The following is a 23,163-nucleotide window of genomic DNA, read 5'->3' on the forward strand; positions in this document are numbered from 1 at the left end:
AAAAATATCACACACCGTTAAAAAAACAAGCTGTATCGTATTCTTTTTAAAGTTGCATTTGAATTTCGAAGTTAAAGCAAATTTGAAATGTATAATTTTTACAATTTTTATTAAACTAGTAGAATGTGGTAAATCGCTCGACTGACTGGTTTAAACAATGTTTAAATCGGTAGTTGAATGACAATTTTGAGACGGTGTTCTAAAAATCTTATTATATAATTTGATTCTAAAAATGTTTCAGACTATTCAAAAACACATTCAATAAGCATTTTAATTCTAAAATTTTGTGCCTACTATTTACAGACATTCTGACATTAGTACATTACACTTTTGCAAAAGTAAACAAATTTATTGATAGAGCATCGGAACTACGTACATTTGTTGAACAAACATTTTGTCACAGATCAATGCTGAGGACATGAGAGCTCTGTATAAAAAATAACATGCCACCACATTTCTTTGGATAATAATTTAAGCATTAAGAATTTTAAATAACTGATTTATTTAAATTTTAGTTAAAGTTGAATACCGTAGAAGTAAAATCAAATTAAAAGTTTTCTATATTGTAGCTGAATTTTGCCGAATGACCAATTCTAAAGGAAAATTTAATTTATAATTTAAAATTATAATTTTAAAATGCTAAAGAAATTTCCAAATCTCTGAATTCGCAGACATGGATTCTGACTAAAATCATAGGTCAGTCTCTGGATAACATGAGAAAGGATGTGGACAAGGCATCATCCGGGGCTGAAAATGAAAGTGGACAGGAGCTTCAGGCCATTCTTGCGCCAGCGGAAGAAGTGTGTCTCCTTCGTGACAGCCCCTTTCGGATCTTAAGGGTGAGAAGTTTATGTTATTAGATGCTTTTCAAAAAAAAAAGAAAGAAAAAAGAAACATTAATTGCTCAAGGGGTAAATGAAGAAAAAAAAATGTTGGACAACTTTTGCCATTGAATTTATCCTCTGAACTTTAAACACGCGATATACAACGAAAAGCTTTTGAGGATGTGGGAAGAGTTTGCGTCGAGAGAAAATTCAGAAATGAGTAATTGCTGATCTTATTCTCTCTTGCTCTCTCTCCTGAAAATGTATAAAATAAGGGAAAGCTCTTGAGAAAATTGCCAGTTGCTGTTGAACTGCTGCATTTTAAGTATCGTGCTTCTGTCTGAACCCCAAGAGAAAGGCTATTTGTTTAAAGTGACGATTAGCATTTTATTTATCAAATGGACTTGACTTGTGCAACGAAAAAAAAGACAATGCTCAATTTCAATTAGTGTCCTAATCGCATTGTGGCTGGATATAACACTTTTAAATATTACAAGTAAATAAAAAAAAAGAAAAAAAAACGAAAAGTTGAGGAAGGGCAAATAATTTTCCAATTTGTGTGGACAGCAATAAAACTTGATGACTCCTGAATAGATAAATATAAAATGAGCTTATAAGTTTGCGTGTTGCGGGACACAAGAGATTAACAATAAAATAAAATGTCACATAATAAAAAAAATCGTTAGAGGAGCAATGATCTAAAAACAAAAAGCCCGTTTTTTCCGCCCAAATATCCTGTTAAATTGTCAAGAAGGAACTCTTTTTGTCCCATATCTAGGAACTGAAAGTCAATTAATTGTGTAAGAAAAGTGTGAAGAATAATGGCTAAATTGCAGAGAAAATCATTTCGTGTTTTATTCGGAGGATGCAATAATGGTGCCAATGTTACAGTTCCAGCCCCATTGAGAATTCCACGTACCTGGACAAGAGTTCTAAGGCTAACACAGCCGCCGAAAGTGCCCATTGAAGAATTTATACAGGTTCATAAAAAAAACTAAATTTCTCTTGTTTTCATTAACTATTGTTTTAAAATATGTATCGGTTAAACTACCGATTATATCGATTCATAAATTTCCTCAAAGTACCACGTATATGCAAAATTTCAATTGAATTTCGGACAAAAATTTAATAAAAAGTTGTTTTATCGTTTCTCTGCGAAGTCGAATGGTTACGAATTCGTTTTGAATTTCAAGATTAAGACCTTTCAAATAAAACCAATCTGGACTAAATCGGTTTAGAAATTTAAAGGAATTAGGCTTGTGTGTTTTTAACCTTAAACGAAAAAATAAAAAAAAAATATCAGTTTAAAATATAATAATTGAATAAATAAAGAAATCATAGGATTTGATTCAAAAATTTTCTTGATTTTTTGATTGTTAAATCCCGTTGCATTTCCTCTATTAAAAATTGTGACAGAAAGATGCAAAAGAGTAAATTTTAATATCTTTAATTGTTATCCTCCAAGAATAGAACAAATAGAGAGATATACATAAACGACATAAACCCATTTTCGAAACTGTGTAGGAGTAACCTTTGCAGCTTCGTACGGTTACAGCTTCATAAAAGTCATTTTTTTTTAATTTTTGTAAACTAATATAACCCACGGCAATATATTCTTCTAATAGCTAGTCCAACATACCTAACATTTTCTGAAAAAATTGGAAGCCTAAACCTTTTTCCCTAGGTTCAAGCAGTGAAAATAAAGAATGGGCCTAACTGTATTATCACACTTGCATATTAAAATTTTAATATGATTCACATTAATTGTCGCTGGTGAGAGTCCAAATGTATAATTTGTGTGTTTGAATCATTTTATATTCAAAATTTGATCTATTTGTTGATAAAAAGGTAGACTTGGCCCGTAAGATTTGATATAAATTGATATAAATCGCATTAATGCGAAAAATTAATGCGATTTTCTCTTTAATTTTTTAATGTGAAAAATATATATGCTTTAGGTAAATTTAAACTTATTTTTGCAGGCCAAGTCCACTTCTTTATCAATAAATAGAAAAATCCCAAATATAAAGTGACTCAAAGACACAAATAACATATTTGGACGCTCACAAGCAACAATTAATGTGAATCACATTAAAATTTTAATGTGCAAGTGTGATAACGCCGTAAAACTATAATATTAATCTGTAATTTTTTTTTTATATTTCAAATATCTTTTTGGAAAACAACTTTTAAAAGTTATAGAGTGTTTATCAGGGTTAATATTTACGTAAAAATCGTTTGCTCGTAGAGGGCTGTTTTGTGTTTTTGTGGAACTACTTTGGCAGTTCGGGAAAATCAAACTTTTGCAGCTTTGTAAATGTATTAGCCTAAACTGTTGACCAGAAGCTCTGGGGATTTTACACTGTGCAAGACGCTCTTAGCGTGATGTTAGGGTAAAGTGGCACAAGTTGGACAGGGCTTTTTTCTTGATAAATTTAGTACTTCATTTTTATTTGTATATTTTTAATGATTTAGTTTTATAATTTGGTTCCTTGTGCTTAAAAACAAATTTTGTACTGTATTTATCAAGAAAAAATCCATGACCAACTTGTACCGGCGAATTGTCCAACTTGTAACACTAATTCCAAATTATATCACTTTACCCTAAATATTTTTTTACGAAATACTCGAAATAAGGTGTACGTAGGTGGACAAATTTTGTACGTAGCTAAGCAAACCGAGGCAGCTTTGTAAAAATTTCCATTAAATTTTAATTTTCATGTAGAGGAAAATCCCAGGAATTTCCAAGAATTTTTAGAGGTGGGATTATCAACCTAATGAGTACGAGATTTTTTTGAGATAGTGGTACAATTGATTCGGCTTGTATGACATTCAGTAAAAACTTTTGAAAATTGTACATCATTTTCAGTACGAAGTTGTAAAGGTTTCCCCTTTATTTGTAAAATATTACTAAAATTTCTCTCCTCAAGTATGGATGCCCTGAGATTTGAAGTTAACACAAAGTTTTTGCTTTATTTTTGAGTTCTAAAAATAATGAAATCATCTTAAAACATTCTCACAATATTGAGTAACAAGATCATTGATTGCAATTTCTTGGCAAAATCCTTCACCTTGAAAATTTTTCATCGGAAAATGTACCAGAAAATTACAGTGATATAAAGCAAAGAAAATTGGTGTGGTGTAGAATGTGGAAAAAGAAATTGTCAAAGAATCAATTAAAATTTCTATTTGCACGCCAAGTAAGAGGAGAAAGTGAGCTTTTTGTCCGTCGAATAAAAGCTCACGTGGATTGTTTGTTTAGAGCAACGAGGATACATTTTTTGATATTGAACTTTTTCACGATATTTTTATGTTTCAAGTGCTCGAAGTAAATTCCAAAAATGTTGTTGTATTGTGATGTTATTTGTTCAAATGGATTTTTTGCAGGCGGCTGAAGCGGGAAATCTTGAGGATTTTGCTCGACTCTTTAACAGTGATAACACAAGATTGAGCGTTAAGGATGGCAAGGGGCGTACAGCGGCTCATCAGGCTGCTGCGAGGAATAAAGTGAATATTCTGCAATTTATACGTGATCAACAAGGAGGTAATTAGCTAAACCTATTTGCATAACAATTATTAAGTAAATTCAGTATGTGAATTCCTGCAGAAAAACAAGGCATAAGCCTTTTCTCTACCATAAATTTGAGAACGAAGTGTTTTTATTCAGTATGAAATCTTTAATTACTGATAAATGGAAATGTTTACAGTAATATTTCTTTTTTTTAAACAATCAGCAAATAAAAGATCTTTTGGGTGGAAGAAATGTTCTTCATTTTCCCTTTGTCAAAACTTGTATCATAAATGATTCCAATTATTTTTATAATGTTAGTACATGCTTATCAAATTTAATTTTTACATTTTTTAACCTTAAAATAGTTTTTAATTTTACTAGAATAAATTGATTCATTTTAAACTTGATTCATTCAGAATAAAATTCTGTTTAAATTAAAGTTTGTTTACAACTTTTATTAAGTGTGATTCACACATAATCACAACCTGTTAATTTTATTACGATGCGGTTATCGTGGAACCGTGCTCTATCTGGTGCAAATTTAACGGTCATTTTATGGTCGAGTTACACAAACAGCATACCACTTCTGCATCTTCAAATAGCTTTCAATAAATTATCCTAAACCTTTAATTATTTTCAAATGATCAACAATTTTTGCAATTAAACGACAATTCTTTCTCTACAACATTAAAAAAATCATCCTTAAAGGATTAATAATGATTTGGAAATTTTCCATAATAAATGTATTCACAGCTTCAACATTTTAATCGGTTTTTCATGTTCAGGACGACCATCATCATTAACATCTTCTAGCAAAATATATAGGAAGTATTTTTAATGAAAACGAAGAAAGAATTTAATTTTTCACACAATCTGTAAAGGTCATAAAAGGGCAGACATGCCTAAAAACATGCTATTGATAGAAAATATAGAAAAATAAAGTAAAATTAGATTTTTTTCTTAATTTATCTATATTAGCAAGAAAATAGGATAAAGGCCAAGAGCTTCTGTGGGAAGTTATTGAGAAACGTTTCTTACGATTACAATTCTGATTGGATTAATGCTGGTACTTTTCCTACAAAAAAAAATCAAAAATAGCAACTTTCCATAAGCATAAGGACAAGAAATTGTTTGAGAAACAATTAGTACGCCTTAGTGGATTAAACAACAAAGTTTTTGCTTCCCTTCTGATGATCTTTGGACAATTTTCATCATTATAGGTGGAAATAAAGGGGGAGATATTAGGATCGCAAGTGGTGTACAGATGAAAATGAAGTGTTTGGAAGTCTTTGGAAGTGGCAGTGCCTGAAAATAATGTGTGCTCTGTCTAATTCGGAATTTTGCAGACTATAACGCTACTTTTAGCTCAGATTTTAAATTCGGAAATAATAATTCGAAAAAGTTTGTTGAAAAGTTCGGTTATGATAATAAAATGGAGTAAATAACTTTACAATTTAGTATCTTAATTTATAATTTATTTAATATTCAGTTAAAGGTTATAAATTTATTCCCAATATTCATTATTTATGAAAATTTTGTCTTTGCCATTTCAATATAATTTTCTTTAATTTTGACAGGAATTTCAAATACAGGTAATTGTTCGCAAATAATGATATAGCTATTGTAGCTGACTTTGAATCAATTTGATATATATTTTTTTCCTAATTTAACGTAAATGTGTATATCTTGGATGATTGCATAAGTTCGTAGGACTTAGGGAATGTCGTTAAGGAGTATGCTGTAGGTTACCTCCACAATTCATGTTTACTTTTTTGCTTTTACTGGTATGACTATATTTTTTTTTACATCCGTCCTAATAGCAGTCGATATGTCCTTTGAAGAACTTTTACAAAATACGTAAGGAACGAAAAGGTGCCTTTGTGCTATTTATTGTTAGTCGAATTATGGAAAGGTATAAGTGATGGACTTCCGCAAAAAGTATTTTGGGGGTTTATTTAGATCGTACTTAAATGAATGAATGGCTTGGAAAATTAAGATATTAGGATTTATTCTTAAAAAGATCAACTTTATTTTAAACGGTCTCTAACATTGATGGCAATATTGTGAGTATTCGAGTGTAAGAAAATTTATGGATAATAATAGGAGAGATTATTAAGATTTTGGAAAACAATAATTCAATCGTATTTCGCTATTTTTAGAAAAGCTTGGACGAGCTTAAAAGCTCGATACATCAGTACCACATCTTTTCACTGAAAGGAATAAGGGGAACTGTTGGAACTGTATGAATTGTAATACTGGTTACTATGGTGCTTTTTGTTGGTGATCTTTTAACCCAAAGACACCTCTATACAATTCCGGAGTACAGGATTTGCCGGATCATGTGCTATAGTTGAACGGATATGAAGTCTTTGGGATAAACGGTAATGAAGTAAAAGCGTGTTGGAGCATGAAGTTTTGAAAACAAGCTTAAAAAACATCTCACTGATCTGACCGCTGTCCTATCGGATGATCTATTTTTCAGAGCAACTTATGTATAACGTTTTCAAATGCGAAGATAAGACGGATAAAAAATGATCAACTTCTGGAAAACAATTCTTTCTGTGGCAATTTAATATTGTCAAGAAAGTTTTGGTCAATAATGTACTTCTGAAGTGCTAGATTGGTTTTTGCACTCGTACTTTTGGTCTCTTACAGACTTTCCAAAACAGTTTCAATAAATTAGAAACGATATTACACTTTTTTTTAGAGAGTGTTTTTTCCAGAAGTAGCTTCGCTGGTCTCTTAAAAAATCCATAAAAAGAATTCTTTTGGTACACTTTAGTAAAGCCTTCTCAAAATTTTCATAGTTATTAAATAAATTACTGATTCCTAAGCATGAGAAGTGCATGGGAGTGCAAGAAGTGCTGGAAGTATTGCAGCATTTTTGGGGAGTCTTCCAAAATGCTGGAAATGTAAAGGGCCCTTCCATACAAATTGTGGAAGTGTCTGGACGTGGTGTACACATTTTCACCCTAATGTCTCCCCCTTGGTGGAAATTGACTTAGAAGTGACTAAAGTATACTTAAATTAGAATTCCACATCAAGAAATTTCTATGAAGAGGGAAAAATAACTTTGTTGTTAATGTCTTGAATTTACTTAATTATAATTTTTCTTAAGACATAACAACATTATCAACAATATTATAAGATATGAGGAGCTCAGAGCAAAAAACGCTATTTTAATAGGGAAATGCATACGACTAGGGTGGAGTCTACACTTATGGATGTTATACACAGTTATGGACAACGCAAAAATCTTAAGTTATTAAATTAAACAAATTTCAAAACATCAAAAAATTGTTAATTACATCATAAACTAATAATTTTATAACTTGTCGAAATCTGTTTTACGTAAGAACATAAGATTTTTGCACGCTGTCCATAAGTGTATAACATCTATAAGTGTAGACTCCACCCTAAGAGTTTTTTTGCTCTGAGTGCCTCATATTTCCAATTTATAATTTAGTGGCTTAATGAAAATGTGTTAAGCTCTTCGTGTCAATTTTGCCGATCAAAAAATGTTACCGTAAGTGCGAATGTTTTTGACACCCTTCCACTGGCTTCAGACCTAAAGCTTAGCCATATGGCTTAACTGCTCTAATTTCGTACCAATCCCGATTTTTTACAAAAATTTAACTTAGGATTGGATTATTAAAGATAAGTGACCTATAGGGTTCTCAAAAAGCAGTAAAATTGCTCGCTATTTTACGATTTTGAGACCTTCGGGAACTGGGCTAAACCTCTAGTCTGAAAAACGCTTTCTGTTCGTAAACTTTTCTTTACTTCTAGAACTTAAGGCTGGTCTTTACTGATCCGATCTATCATGTCTGATCAATAAATTATTACGAACAGGAGGGTGTCAAAACCATCCGCAGGGGACAAAGTCACCCTCACTTATATTAAATTATTTGAATCAAGGAAGGGAAGGCTTTCAGGCTTCGCATACATCCTGACTTCGAACACTTCATAGTCATAGTTTTTTTCATATTCTTTTAATGAAATATAGAACAAGTATCAAGTGTTCGAAATCACAGTGTGTGCGAAACTTGAAAACCATTTCTTACTGTGTTATCATACTTGCACATTAAAATTTTAATATGATTCACATTAATTGTCGCTGGTGAGAGTCCAAATGTGTAATTTGTGTGTTTGAATCATTTTATATTCAAAATTTGATCTATTCGTTGATAAAAAGGTAGACTTGGCCCGTAAAATTTGATATAAATTGATTTATAGCATTAATGCGAAAAATTAATGCGATTTTTTCTTTAATTTTTTAATGTGAAAAATATTTATGCTTTAGGTAAATTTAAACTTATTTTTGCAGACCAAGTCCATTTCTTTATCAATAAATAGAAAAACCCCAAATATTAAGTGACTCAAAGACACAAATAACATATTGAACGCTCACAAACGACAATTAATGTGAATCACATTAAAATTTTAATGTGCAAGTGTGATAACGCCATTACTCTTCACAATTTTCGAAGATTTTAGCCACGCTAATGCCGTTTCCTGGAACGCTGTATGTTCTAAAGAGTTTTTGCTTTATATTGCATTATACATTTTAATTAAGTTGACTGTAAGAAAATCAGTTAATAAATACTATAAGGGGGAAAAATGCTACAAAAATATTTGGACTAAATTCTGAGAATCGGTAGGAGTCTCTTCTTAGAAAAAAGTCTCCAACTAAACGATTGTGTTATTACTTTTAGCTTTAGTTGAAAGCGGCATTCCTGAAACTTCTTACATTTTTTTGAAAACTTTTTTTTTTAAATGTTGTTCTCTAACTTTCCCTTTATTAAGATCTCAACTCACAAGATGCCCTGGGAAATACACCACTTCATATAGCCGTGGAAAATGATTCACTAGATGCTCTGGATTTTCTCCTTGCAATGTGAGTCTTTTTTTTCATTCCACAGAGAAACTTTCCAATTTTCATTGAACAGTAAAGTACAACATTTTATTGGCTATCAGACCTGTGAATACGACAATTCTCAATGAGAAGAAACAAGCTCCCGTGCATTTGGCCACAGAATTGAATAAAGTCTCAGCCCTTCAGGTGATGGGAAAACATCGGAATGCCATAGACATTCAACAAGGTGGTGAACACGGAAGAACAGCATTGCATTTGGCGGCTATTTATGATCATGAAGAGTGCGCTAGAATTTTGGTGAGTTTTAATATTACCAGGAAAGGGGCTTTGTATCCATAAGAATGAGAATCTGGGTGCAGAAAATTGACTTCCCGAAGCGTATAAATTTTCAGGAGAATGGGGAGTCTTGCGCTTTTTGCCTTTAGTTTCTTTGCCTCACTATATACAATGTTACTTTAAAGTTTCTCTTTGTATCGAAACATAAGGTTTTAACTTTTATTATAAAGTTGTTGACAAAGAGAATCTTTTGATGTTATTCCTTTTAGATCACAGAATTCAAAGCTTGTCCTCGAAGACCGTGCAATAACGGCTATTACCCAATTCACGAAGCTGCCAAAAACGCCAGCTCAAAAACAATGGAAGTTTTCCTTCAATGGGGCGAATCTCGTGGATCGTCACGTGAAGAGATGATCTCCTTTTATGACTCTGAGGGCAATGTCCCTCTCCATTCAGCTGTCCATGGGGGAGATATAAAGGCAGTGGAACTCTGTCTCAAATCTGGCGCAAAAATATCCACCCAGCAGCATGATCTCTCCACGCCAGTTCATTTGGCATGTGCTCAAGGGGCTCTGGATATTGTTAAGCTCATGTTCACGCTACAGCCCAAAGAGAAGAAGATTAGTCTGAGTTGCACAGATGTCCAGAAAATGACACCCCTACATTGTGCTTCAATGTTCGATCATCCGGACATTGTGGAGTATTTAGTAGCCAATGGAGCAGATATCAATGCTCTGGACAAAGAGCACAGATCTCCCCTTCTTTTGGCTGCATCCAGGGGTGGCTGGAGAACAGTACATAGCCTGATTCGTCTTGGAGCGAATATAAGTCTCAAAGATGCCAATAACAGAAATGTTCTGCATTTGGTCATCATGAATGGTGGGAGATTGGAGGTAAGCTCACAGATGGATTGCAATAAATGTTTTTTTTTAGTAGAAACAAGTTCACTTTTCCTTCCTTGCTTGATTATTCTAATTCTTGGCTCTTTGCTATTCTCGAGGAGTTTGCAATGGAAGTCTCAAAGACTCAGTCCCAAACGCATCTTCTGCAATTGCTCAATGAAAAGGACAATACAGGATGCTCACCACTGCACTATGCCAGTCGTGAGGGTCATATCAAGTCCCTGGAGAATCTCATTCGTCTGGGTGCTTGTATTAATCTTAAGAACAACAACAACGAGAGTCCTCTGCACTTTGCAGCTCGCTACGGAAGGTTCAACACTGTCCGTCAGCTGTTGGACTCTGAAAAAGGAACCTTCATCATCAACGAGAGCGATGGAGAAGGCCTGACTCCATTGCATATTGCATCCCAGCAGGGACATACAAGAGTTGTGCAGTTGCTCCTAAATAGAGGAGCCCTGCTCCATCGTGACCACAATGGACGCAATCCTCTGCACTTGGCAGCAATGTCCGGCTATACTCAGACCATTGAGCTTCTGCATTCAGTTCACAGTCATCTTCTGGATCAAGTGGACAAAGATGGCAATACAGCCTTGCATCTGGCCACGATGGAAAACAAGCCCAATGCAATTTCACTCTTGCTGACGATGGAGTGCAAATTGCTATACAATTATATGGACATGAGTGCAATTGATTATGCCATCTACTATAAATATCCTGAGGCAGCTCTTGCTATGGTAACCCACGAGGAACGTGCCTCGGAGATAATGGCTCTGAAATCGGACAAACATCCTTGTGTCACTCTGGCACTTATTGCATCCATGCCAAGGGTATTTGAAGCTGTCCAGGATAAATGCATCACAAAGGCTAACTGCAAAAAGGACTCCAAAAGTTTTTACGTAAGTCCTTTAAAAATTTATTATTTTTCTTCAAAAAAAAATTGAAAATTTCTTTTTAAATGTTCTTACGGCGGTAATATTTGTTTTACTGCGTGAGCGGTGTAAGCTCCGCTCTTAAAAACTTTTAGGTCACGCCTTGTTCATGACTTTAAATATTTGATCTTTATATACCTATTTAATAACAGGATAGGATAATTTTGTTATACTCAGAACAATCAACATCACAAAAATATCCCACGCCTTTGTAACATTTTATAACAAGAAGAGAATATAAATTTAATTTTTATTTGTTCTTTATTTCAATAAGGTAAAACTTTCTTAAAATTTGACAAAAAAAATTTTTAAAAAAATCTTCAAAACACTCTATAATAACATATTTTCTGAATTATTACTAGATTTTCCAAATCCGACCTTCAACATTGATTTTATTCGGAATTCCACGTTGTACGGAATTCCAAAGAACAAATTTTGTCACATATGCCTTGCTAGGAAAAATTGAATTTCTTAGTAGTAAAAAATTAAATTTAGTCAGAAAAAAACTCAAATTTGATCAGCATTCAATTTAAATATTTAATTTAGTTTTAAAAGCCATTAAATTTTCACACTAGTTCTGTAAAAGAGAAAATAAATAGCTTTTTTTTTTATTTTACATTTGTCCATCTTTCAAATCCAAAAAAGCCAAAATCTCGAAAGCCAATCCCGAAAGGAAAAATTCCGACAACCGAAATCCCAAAAAGCCAAAACCTCGAAAGCTAAAATACCGAAAAGTCAAAATATCGAAGTACCAAATCCCGAACGCCAAAATTCTGAAAGCCGCCATCCCGAAAACCGGAATCTCAAACGCAATGAGAAAAAATTCCGAAAGTCAAAATCTCGAAAGCCAAATTTCTGAAAAGCCAAAATACCAAAAGCTAAAATTCTGAAATCTTCTGTGTTATGGTAAAATATTCTACTCATTATCAGCCCCGCAATCCGGAAAACTGGAATCGCAAACGCAATAAGAAAAAATTCCGAAAGCTAAAATCCCGTACGCCAAAATCCCAAGCTTCAAAATTCCGAAAGTCAGAATTCCAAAAGCCAAAATCTCGAAAGCCAAATTCCTGAAAAGCCAAATATCAAAAGCCAAAATCCTGAAATCTTTTGTGTTATAGGAAATTATTTTACTCATTATCAGCCCCGCAATCCGAAAAACTGGAATCGCAAACGCAATAAGAAAAAATTCCGAAAGCTAAAATCCCGGTTGCCAAAATCCCGAGCTTCAAAATTCCGAAAGCCAATATCTCGAAAGCCAAAATCCTGAAATCTTCTGTGTTATGGGAAATTATTCTACTCATTATCAGCCCTGCAATCCCGAAAACCGGAATCCCAAACGCAGTGAGAAAAAATTCCGAAAGCTAAAATCCCGAATACCAAAATTCCAAACTTCAAAATTCCGAAAGTCAGAATTCAGAAAGCAAATATCTCGAAAGCCAAAATCCTGAAAAGCCAAAATACCCAAAGCCAAAATCCTGAAATCTTCTGTGTTATGGGAAATTATTCTACTCATTATCCCCCGTATAATTTTGTCCTTTTCAGAATTTAAACTATTTGGGATTTTTGATTTTCTGGATTTTTGCGATTTTGGCGTTCGGGATTTTGGTTTTACGGAATTTTGGCCCATTCGGGATTTTAGCTTCTCGGGATTTCAGCTTTCAGAATTTTGGCCGGTACCTATTAATTCTATAAACTAGTAGATCATTTTCTGTGAAGATTCAGGTTTTTTCACTTACCAAATTTAAATGTTTGCTCACGAAATTTTAATATTTACTGACAGAATTTAATTTTTTAAATTTCCGAGGCATACGTAACTTTTGGATCAGGGAAGTACCATTGAAAAAAAATTTCACTTTCGTTTCTTTCTTAATTGTTTTGCTTATGTCTATCTCACTTTTTTCACTCAAAATTGGACTAAACGAAAAAATAATGTGTTGTAAAGTTCAAAAAAATAAGAAGAATGCTAAAGAGTAGAATAGACGGTGAATTTTGATTTCATGATATTTTCCTAGTCTAAAAGATGTTCCGGAACCATTACTAGGCAATTTTAGTCGGTGGCAGCCAAAATCCTGAAAGCCAAAATCCCGAACACCAAAATCCCGAAAAGGCCAAAATCCTGAAAGCCAAAATCCCAAATTTTCAAAATCCTGAAAGGGATGAAATTATATGAAGGAAAATGTTTAGAATAATTTTCCAAGACACAGAAGATTTCCCTTTGCCTCCCAGCGCGGGTGCAATCGTGGGAGTAGCTATGACACTTTTAAGAATTCGGGATTTTGACTTTCGGGCTTTCGGGATTTTAGCTTTCGGGATTTTGACCGGGACCCATTTTAGTTTAATTCTTGACCAAATTTATTTTTTTAATGTTTATTTTTTTTTGTTAAAAATTATAAAAAATTACAAGAATCGTTATTTTATTCTTTTATAAAAATTTTAATTATTTTTAAACTTTTTACTATGTTTTTACTACAAAAAATATTGGTATATCCTTAGTATATTCTCCTAAGTGAACTGGGATATGAATAAATAATCAAAGAAACGATTGGCAAAAGTGGGCGTGGCCTATTTTGCAAACACAAAAATATTTTAAGTGTTCATTTTGATGTGGTTGTTGTTCTGGAGTATTATAGTTCCTCAGATTAGAGATTGAAAATCAAAAATTTTTACTTTGTAAGACAATTTTTTTCGAATAAGGGCTTTATCTAAAGTTCATGGGTGGAGCTTAAGCAGAAGGTCAAATATTGTTTCAGTATTAAAAATGTTACAGTATAGATTCATCAAAAGTAGTATTTTCTTTCAGCATTTAGTGGACGAGTGTCTAAATATAAAAATCAAACAGGGAAATGCTCAAAATAACTAAATTATTTTCTTTAAAATAGATCAAATACTGCTTTAAAACTCTTCAATGTCCAATGATGTATGCTCAAATGGACGAAAAGACGGGGAATGCAGTACAAATTTCCAAACCCATTCCTTTGCCAGCACTAAATGTAAGACAATGAACAATATTTCTGCATCCCTTTTTGGCAGAAACATTCGTATATGATTGATGCTGGAATTAGTTCTATTTTGAGTTTTGCATCAAAGTTCATTTTATCTTGACATTCTAGGAATGCTATTCTTATTCTTTGTAGATTTATGTTATTTTCATATTCATTGAAGCAGCTTCAAGATGGTCTTTTCTATATAGAATGTTATTATTTTAAGATAAAAGTAAATTTGTGTGCTTCTATCGTGGTATCATATTGAAAACTTGAATATTTTGAGACTTTTTGAAATATATTTTGTTGTAATTCAACACCTTTTTGTAATAATTATCTGTCAGTCTGGAAGTTTTCCAGAAAACTCTAATTAAAATTTAGCTGCCACGTGTTCCAGGAAAAATCTTCAATAAGTGTTAAATGAAACATTCTTTCTTTAAGCTATCTCATCTTTTCATGGTTATTGTCAAGAATTCTTTTGCAATAATAAACTTAAAGGAATTTGTACTTCCATTGCATGATTTATTCAATTAACTGAGATTGTTATTCTTCATCTTAAAAATAACATTGAATTGCATCAGGAATGGCTTGATTCTTAGTTTACGTGTTACCTAACGACCAGAAATTTGCAAATACGCAAAATTTGTTGCATGAAAATAAATCTTTAAAATAGGATTTCTTTGTGGCTTTCTGAATGTTATATTAGGTATAGAAGTTGATGAAGGATATAATTAAACTTTTCCTCAACAAAGCCCATTCATATTAAGTTAAGTCTTAATTATGGAATGGATCGATAGTACTTTATTCAATATTTTGTGGTTTATTCATCCGCTTGACAGTTCTTTGGTCTATAATTAAAAAGAAATTAATCAGAGTGATTTGAGTAATTTCAATTTACATAAAGAGTGTCAAAAGTATACAAAAGTGATACATATTTTTAATGAGAACGAAAACAAGAAGGAAAATATTAAACATATTACTTAGTAATTTCCGTATGCGTGACAAAATTTCCGCTATTTAACTAAATTATTCTCACAAAAATATAATTGTTTAGCTTCTAACCAGAAATTATTGCAACGTTTTTTTCTTTAATTTTGTTTCTTACGAAGAAAATGAATATTTATGAACAGAATTTGTCGTCCAAATATTATTAAAATCCCGAGTAAATCGTTTTAAGCATGGCTTAATCAAAATTTTGTAAATTCGTTAACTTCTAGATAAATCATTGAAATATCGTTAATATCTCCATCCGTATCTGCATTTTCGCAACTTTTCAGAAGATTATTCTTTACTTCAATATTAGGTGAGATTCTTAACAATCTCACCTACTATAATCCTAACAAAATTTCATGTCGTCCGATCGACCTCAAACTTGGCCAAAATGTGTTTCGCCACTTCCTGATCACGAATATATATGTGGCTATTAGGTGAGATTCTTAACAATCTCACCTACTATAATCCTAACAAAATTTCATGTCGTCCGATCGCGCTCAAACTTGGCCAAAATGTGTTTCGCCACTTCCTGATCACGAATATATGGGGGGCTAAGTTACGTTCCCGGCCGGCCGGACGGCCGTCCGGCCGCTCTTTGGAGCTTAATAGCTCCTAAACTAAAAAAGATATCGACTTGCGGTTTTCGGCAAAGGTTAAATATCGCATGAAAATTGCAACTTGGTGCATTGACCCCTCACCCCCCACCCCTCCTTCCGCCATTTTGAAGACCCCCCTTTTTTTGTTTTCTCAATAGCTCCGCCCCTATGGCATCGAGCGGGCTCAAATTTTAGTATGTTATAGCTGGGCCTTAGAGCTTTCCATCAGTACTAAACTTAAGGTCCCCCGACCCCCCTGACCCGAGCTATAAGGGTCCAAAAAAAATTTCTTAAAATGGCCATAACTCCGGTTCTAATTGTCAGAATTTAAAAAGTGAGGGCTTTTTGGAAAGCTCTCGTGAAATTCCACTTCCCCTTCTAACATCGCAAGTTCATAAAACCACCGCTAGGGGCGCTATTATTAAAAAGAAAATTTTTAAATCTTATAAGTTAAATAACTCAAAAATTCCATTGTGCATCGGGCTGAAATTTTAGTATGTTGTAGCCGTTGATTATACCTATCAAACAAAAAAAACCTTAAGTCGATCTAAAATCCCTGACCCGAGCTATAAGGGGTCAAAGTTCGAACATTGACCGGCCTCTATCTCCGGTTCTAATTAACATAGCGACCTAAATTTTACCTTTTTGGTTTCGTCTCGATGAGCGCTTTCAGATGAAAGTTCAAAAAGTCACCACAGGTGGCGCTGTGATAGCATCAAAATTCATCGAAATTCAAAGTCACTTTTCTCAAAAACGGCATTGTGCAAGTTAATGAAATTTTAGTATGTTGTAGTCCAGTCTAGGACGTTTCCAAAATGGTGCGTATGCGCGCTGTGGTTTCAATAGAACCGGAGATATGAGGGGTCAAAGTTCACGAAATTCAAAAAATCATATCTCCGGTTCTATGTGACCGATTTTGATGAATGAGGGCTTAAACGAAAGATCTCACCAAATGCTACAACTTTCTAGAATATTTGAACTTCGTGGGACCAACACCAGGGGCGCCACAGTCGAAAAACCAATTTCAATATCACATAACCTCAATTATCTCGACTGTCGCTGATCCGATTTTGATGATTACTTCAACATAATTGTAGAGCACATTTGTCTCTACATTTCGTCCATACATCATTTTCCGCTCAGACTACGCTATCACTCCGATTTTGCCGTTTAAGTGTGAAAAAATTGATTTTTCCAATAATAACGCTTTGAAATCACTCAGATGCCAATTTGACTGACTCTACTCCACCAAGACACTTAAAATAGGGGTTTAAATGGAAAGTCCCGCAAAATACAACAATTCTTTGATATAGTTGAAGTTCAACAAATGACTACTTGGGGCACTCTGGATGAAAAAACGAGTTCAGAAACAAAAAACCTCGCTTATCTTGGCTTCTGAGTAATCGATGAGTTCAAGTTCTACGGCAAAATTATAGAGAACATTCTGGTCTACATTTCACCCATATATCACTTTTGTGCCAGTTCATCCAAATCCTTGATATTTTGGTTTAAATACAAAATTTGTATAATTTCACGAATTTGATTCAAGATAACTGAATGGCGTCTCCCAACTTCAGCATCAAATCGAATTTGCATGCACTCCGAGTTAGCTCACGTTAAGAATCTCACCTACATAAGCCGGTTAGGATTATCTGTCCCTTTTTTCCCAAATGGTATTTAAAAGGGGTGGAAAAACGTTCCAGGCTTTGCGAAATGCTCGAACTCGTAACTTAGATACTATAACTCAAAAGTACTTTCGCATCATTTACCGTTTACCGGTACTCAACCGATTTGAATCGATTAATAAATCACTCAATAGATTCCACAAAATTGTTCGAAGAGTAATAAAAATTATATTGGAACAAAAATTACTTATCGGTACATAACCGGTTCATTACTGGTTCACAACCGGTTTGAACCGACTTATAAATCGCTCAAAATATTTCCCAAAATACACCTCAGGAGTAATTTAATTGAATTTCGTATAAAAATTATTTATCGGTTATGGACCGGTTCATTACCGATTCAAAACCGATTGGAACCAGTTCAGTTTTGTCGGAAATTCCAAGACCTTTCTAACTAGCCAAAACATGATACCATTCGCTTGATAAATGCGCTCTCTAGTGTCTTTTTAACCTCTGACCTTGAGAAACCGTTGTTAGGAATGATTCAACGGTATTTTCGTCTAAGGACGAAATGTCCGCCTGGGTAATATCTAAAATATATCCAAAAATGAAAAAAATCGCACTACGCGTTTTCGAACAATCCCAAAAAAAAACATAGTTTTGGAGGGGCGGGGTGGGGGGAAAATGTTAACGAGGAGCATGTTAACGATCCTTGGGTCGACTTATGGGAGGGTCCCCTGAAGGTCCCAAGTCGCTATCTCCTACCGTTTGGCCTCTAGATCTGGCGACGGTAAGGACGGACAGACGGATAAACAGCCTGACGACATTTCTCAGAAATCGTCTGAAACATGAAGATTTGTTGACAAAAGTGGTCTCGGGGGTGGAAGGTGGAAATTTTGGGGGGTACAAAAATCAAGGGATTATATGTACTGCTCTCTCCGTGGAGTTCGAGCAGTAAAATCATTCATATTTTAATTAATTAATTGACCAAATTGGGTTAAAATTAGGCGTTTTGACCTTAAATAATTCAAGATGGCGATTTAACCGATGAAAGTTTGTAAATGTTTGTGAATTCGAGCTGGGAACTTATGCGATGCTGTATAATAAATTATTCCAATAAAAAGGTTATACTTTTTTCACAAACATTGTTCGTAACATGATCATTTTACGAGTATTTTTTTGTTATTTCACGTACATTTTATCTTAAATGTTTTATAACACAGAAAAATTTTCTCCAAATTTTGTTATTTGTTCGTGAAATTTTGACAAACATAAAATGTATAAAAGAAATGTTTATAAAAGAACAAAAAATGCTTGTAAAGTGATCCTGTTGCAAGCAAACTTTTACGAACTTTTAAGTAGTTTATGATTTACGAGCATTTTGTAAATCTCTAAGTGGAAACTCCGAACTCACAAACATTTATGAATAATTTAACGAATTTTATATATGTGTATGATCGTTCCAAAATTCTAAAAGTCAGAGAAGAAGTTCCACATTCAAATTGTGGAACTACTTAAAGTTATGTACGGCTTTAATGTTAATGCATATTCCAAGGGGATGATATTATGCGCAAAAATCTGTACACCACATTAAAGCCTTTACATTTACATTGTTAGGAAATGGGAGTATTATTTTTTTAGCTTCTCTAATTGTTGGCTATAAAAGAACTATAAAAACTTAAGGAAATACATAAAATTTTGATGGCAAATTTTTATACGAGTTCAATAATTTTAGATTTTTGAATTTACAAAATTGTATACTTATTTTATTTAAAAACAAAATTATTATTATGAAATAATGTAATGATTTTAAACAGAATTAGAATTTTCTGTGTGAAAAAAAAATAATAGCAGAGATACAAAAAGTGCCAGAAGTATTAATATATTTTTAATACATCTCATAAGTGTTGGAAGTGCAAGGTGTGTACAGATTTTCAACTACCAAAACCTGAAAAATTTATTTCCAGTGTTCTACAATGCTCATAATAATATTTTGGATTGAAATATTAGGCATCGATATTATAGATTTACTCTTAATTTATTTATTTTATAGATGTTTTTTAGTTCTTCTAAAACAAATCGAGTTTAAGTGATTTTGTTGTTTTATTGGCATATTTCTTGATTTTATTCTTCTTTTAGATAAAATATTCTTTTTCGGCATACCAAAAATCCCAGGCGAAAATTGATGAAATACGAATTCGCTTAAATGATCCCAAGTGGCGACCACCGCCTCTCGATGTTGTCAATGTGAGTTGTTTTATATCCCCAAGTTAATCTTAAGAGCTTCTGCACGAGTATATCATACTACACTACAATGTATTTATGTAGAATGCTTTTTTATCTTGCTTTTGGCTTAAATAATCATCCCAAATTGCTGCTTTAAGTGTGGACCCTTTTTGAGCATTATCCAAGTTTTCTCATGCATTTTTGCTTTTATTTCCTGTAACATTGACTTTTTTGGCAAATCTTCGCACCCATGGAATCCAGGCCATGGTGTCACATGGACGCGTGGAATTACTGGCACATCCACTAAGTCAGAAGTATCTGCAGATGAAATGGAATTCATACGGAAAATACTTTCATTTGGCAAATCTTCTCTTCTACTGCGTATTTCTCTTCTTTGTCACCATGTTCTCCTCCCAATTGATGCACAATCACGTGGAATTGGTAAACAAGGATGTCAATGCCACAAATATCTCGGACAGTGAATCAACTCTCCCACCCTTGATGCAACATCACCATTTCAACCAGACTCTGGAAATAACGACCATTATGATGGTGTCTGGGATGGCCATTGTTGCTTACATTGCTATCAATTCTCTGAGGGAAATTGTCCAGGTGTACCAGCAAAAGTGGCAATATCTTCTTGAGCCGATTAATTTGGTCTCCTGGACACTTCATGTCTCTGCACTTACTATGATTTCTGCACTCTTCTGTGGAGGATTCATTTCCGATGCTCATTACTCAGCTGCATCTGTTACTGTATTTCTCTCCTGGTTCAATTTGCTCCTTTTTCTCCAGAGATTCGATCAGGTGAAAATATCCATGTTGTTTTATTTCGTGATACTATAATTATCTCTTTGATTTATTCAGGTGGGAATCTATGTAGTGATGTTCCTGGAGATTCTTCAAACTCTCATCAAAGTGTTGATGGTTTTCTCGATCCTCATTATTGCCTTTGGATTGGCTTTCTATATCCTCTTATCAAATGTAAGTCGCTTTTATTCATGGTTCGGAAATATAGCAATGCGTCAATCACTCTTTTTCCTTCCAGTCTCTCTATCTTCAGACTACCTACTCATTCTCATCTATCCCCATGTCTCTAATGCGCACTTTCTCAATGATGCTTGGTGAAATGGACTTTGTGGGAACTTATGTACAACCCTTTCATCGCAATGAATTACCATATCCCATCCCAGCATTTGTCATCCTCTGTCTCTTCATGATTCTCATGCCAATCCTTCTGATGAATCTCCTGATCGGTTTGGCGGTCGGTGACATCGAGTCAGTACGCAGGAATGCCCAGCTCAAGAGGTTGGCCATGCAGGTGGTCCTACATACGGAACTGGAACAAAAATTGCCCCAAATGTGGCTGGAGAAAGTGGATAAGATGGAACTGATTGAGTATCCCAATGATACAAAGTGCAAACTGGGCTTTCTGGACTCCATCCTGAGGAAATGGTTCTGCAATCCATTCAATGAAGACGGTGGGTTTGAATCAGCTAAATGGGAGGACTTTACTAACGGTTCCTTTACAGCTGGATTGGAAATGGTCCTGGACTCCAGTAGTGAGGACTACCTGGCCACGGAAATTGATAAACAGAAGAGAAAGTTGAGAGAGATTACCAGTGCACTGGAGCAACAGCATCAACTCCTAAGGCTTATTGTTCAGGTGAGTTTTTAAGAGCAATTTGTCAAAATTTACAGATTTTAATCTGTATTTCTGTCTCTGGGTTATAGAAAATGGAAATTAAAACTGAAGCTGATGATGTGGATGAAGGTGTTTCGCCCAATGATTTACGACCCCTCTCATCAGCAGCTTTTAGTAGTGTTAGCAACTCTCGCTGGACATCTCCGAGGATCCGCAAGAAGTTGCGATCGGCTGTTAGCTTCAATAAGAATTTGTAATTCACCGGCTTTTGATGTGACCTTTTTTTGTATGTGAATCACAATTATTGTTATTTATGACCAAACAGGTTTCGATGTAAGAAATAAAAATTTCTTAAATGTACTTAATTATCTTGTTATACTACAATCGGACTGTGTTACAACTGGTGTAATTGCTACTCTGCTGATCCTCGTCATTTCGTTTATCAGGACCTAAGTCGGCCTTGGTTTCCTGAGACATAAGCTACTTTTTCGACGAGGACTTTCTAAAAGACTTCCTCAGCTTTAAAATTAGGCTTTTTCTATTTTTTTTAATAGCAATTGAGCCTTGTCATGATGTAATTTTGCTTGTAATGAGACCTCACAGTCGTCATAGAGCCACTACTCTATCCACTGATCCACTGGGGCTCCATCATAATCATAGAGTATCTACTAGTTCTACATATTTCTGACTTTTCTAGAAGAAATCACAAATTTTCAATATAAAAACAATGATACGAGTATTTGAAAAACAAATAAACCACTTTTTTCTACTCGTTCTACTCATTTCTTTACTTTACTTTAATATCTTAAACTTCTACATTTTAAAAGAAAAGGCAAAAAATGTGCGGAATATCAAATTGACATGAAATGCTCAATATAAGCGTAAGCAGATATTCTCAACAAAAAGGAAATCTTGAATTGCTTTTTCGTTTCGCAATACTTCTAGATACGACAGTTCTAAAACCCATAAATTTATTTTTAATAAAAATTTTCACATTTACGTATTTTTGCGATTATTTAGAAAACAATCAAGTGGCAAAGTCTAATAAATATTACTTTTTTGGTTATGTAGTAAAAGTACAGTAGGCTTTCGCTCAATCGGATCTTTTTCAATCGGGCGAAGAATTTTGTTGACAATTTTCACTTTTGATTTTGAAGCAAATTTACTCAAATTCGCTGTAGTTCCTCTCATTTTATCATGATTCTTTATAATTGAGCGCTTTTTGTGGAATTTACAATAACTTTGACGCCCAAATCTCTCGATAATTTGGATGAAATTTTGCGCCAAATGTCTAATTGAGAGAGAGTCTACTGTAGGAGTCTAAATGATGGGGCAGTAATGTGACACACTAACAGCACACAGCCTCTTCTCCTCAATTCCTAATGTTTACCTCCAAGCGGATAAATGTCTGGTAGGCCCCGGTACATTCAGGTGAGTGATAGAAGATTGGGTAACCAACCCTAGTGGGAAGTCACAAACCTGAGCCTCCGAAAGGACGGACTTGGCGTTAATGACATGCGAGAGGATCGGTGTCTTATCAAATAAAATTTTAGAACTTTGTGTAGATATATCTGGTACGTAAACAGTTAAATAATTCAAATAAAATTTAAAAATTAAAGGAAAACAAATTTTTATATTTTAACCCATTTCTTACCATGATATCACACATCAAACGCAAATTGAGTGACTTTAGATGATTTATTGCTGGGCAATCGCTATCCGAATTGCTGTTGGGAATGGATTTTTAATTATTTTAGTCCTTCAATAACTTGGAAAAAA

At 33.9% G+C, this 23,163-nt stretch overlaps 1 protein-coding gene across 7 annotated transcripts; it reads left to right on the forward strand.

Moving 5' to 3' along the window:
* Positions 1–622: 622 nt before the first annotated feature.
* Positions 623–21,744, forward strand: LOC129804201 (transient receptor potential cation channel subfamily A member 1). 7 transcript variants are annotated; one of them, XM_055851310.1, is made up of 12 exons: positions 625–839; positions 4,212–4,368; positions 9,142–9,232; positions 9,313–9,508; positions 9,757–10,380; positions 10,488–11,285; positions 14,198–14,308; positions 20,001–20,546; positions 20,607–20,723; positions 20,788–21,220; positions 21,272–21,405; positions 21,474–21,744. In XM_055851310.1, exons 1-12 carry the CDS (start codon positions 714–716, stop codon positions 21,639–21,641), a joined length of 3,501 nt encoding a protein of 1,166 aa, XP_055707285.1. In that variant the 5' UTR covers positions 625–713; the 3' UTR covers positions 21,642–21,744. The 7 variants fall into 7 exon arrangements, with proteins under 7 accessions (XP_055707281.1, XP_055707285.1, XP_055707286.1 ...); XM_055851311.1 differs by lacking the exon at positions 14,198–14,308 and adding an exon at positions 19,653–19,760; XM_055851307.1 differs by lacking the exon at positions 625–839 and adding an exon at positions 858–1,804.
* The last annotated feature ends 1,419 nt before the right edge of the window (positions 21,745–23,163 follow it).

The sequence above is a fragment of the Phlebotomus papatasi genome, chromosome 2 (assembly GCF_024763615.1).
Source record: "Phlebotomus papatasi isolate M1 chromosome 2, Ppap_2.1, whole genome shotgun sequence".
Classification (NCBI taxonomy): domain Eukaryota; kingdom Metazoa; phylum Arthropoda; class Insecta; order Diptera; family Psychodidae; genus Phlebotomus; species Phlebotomus papatasi.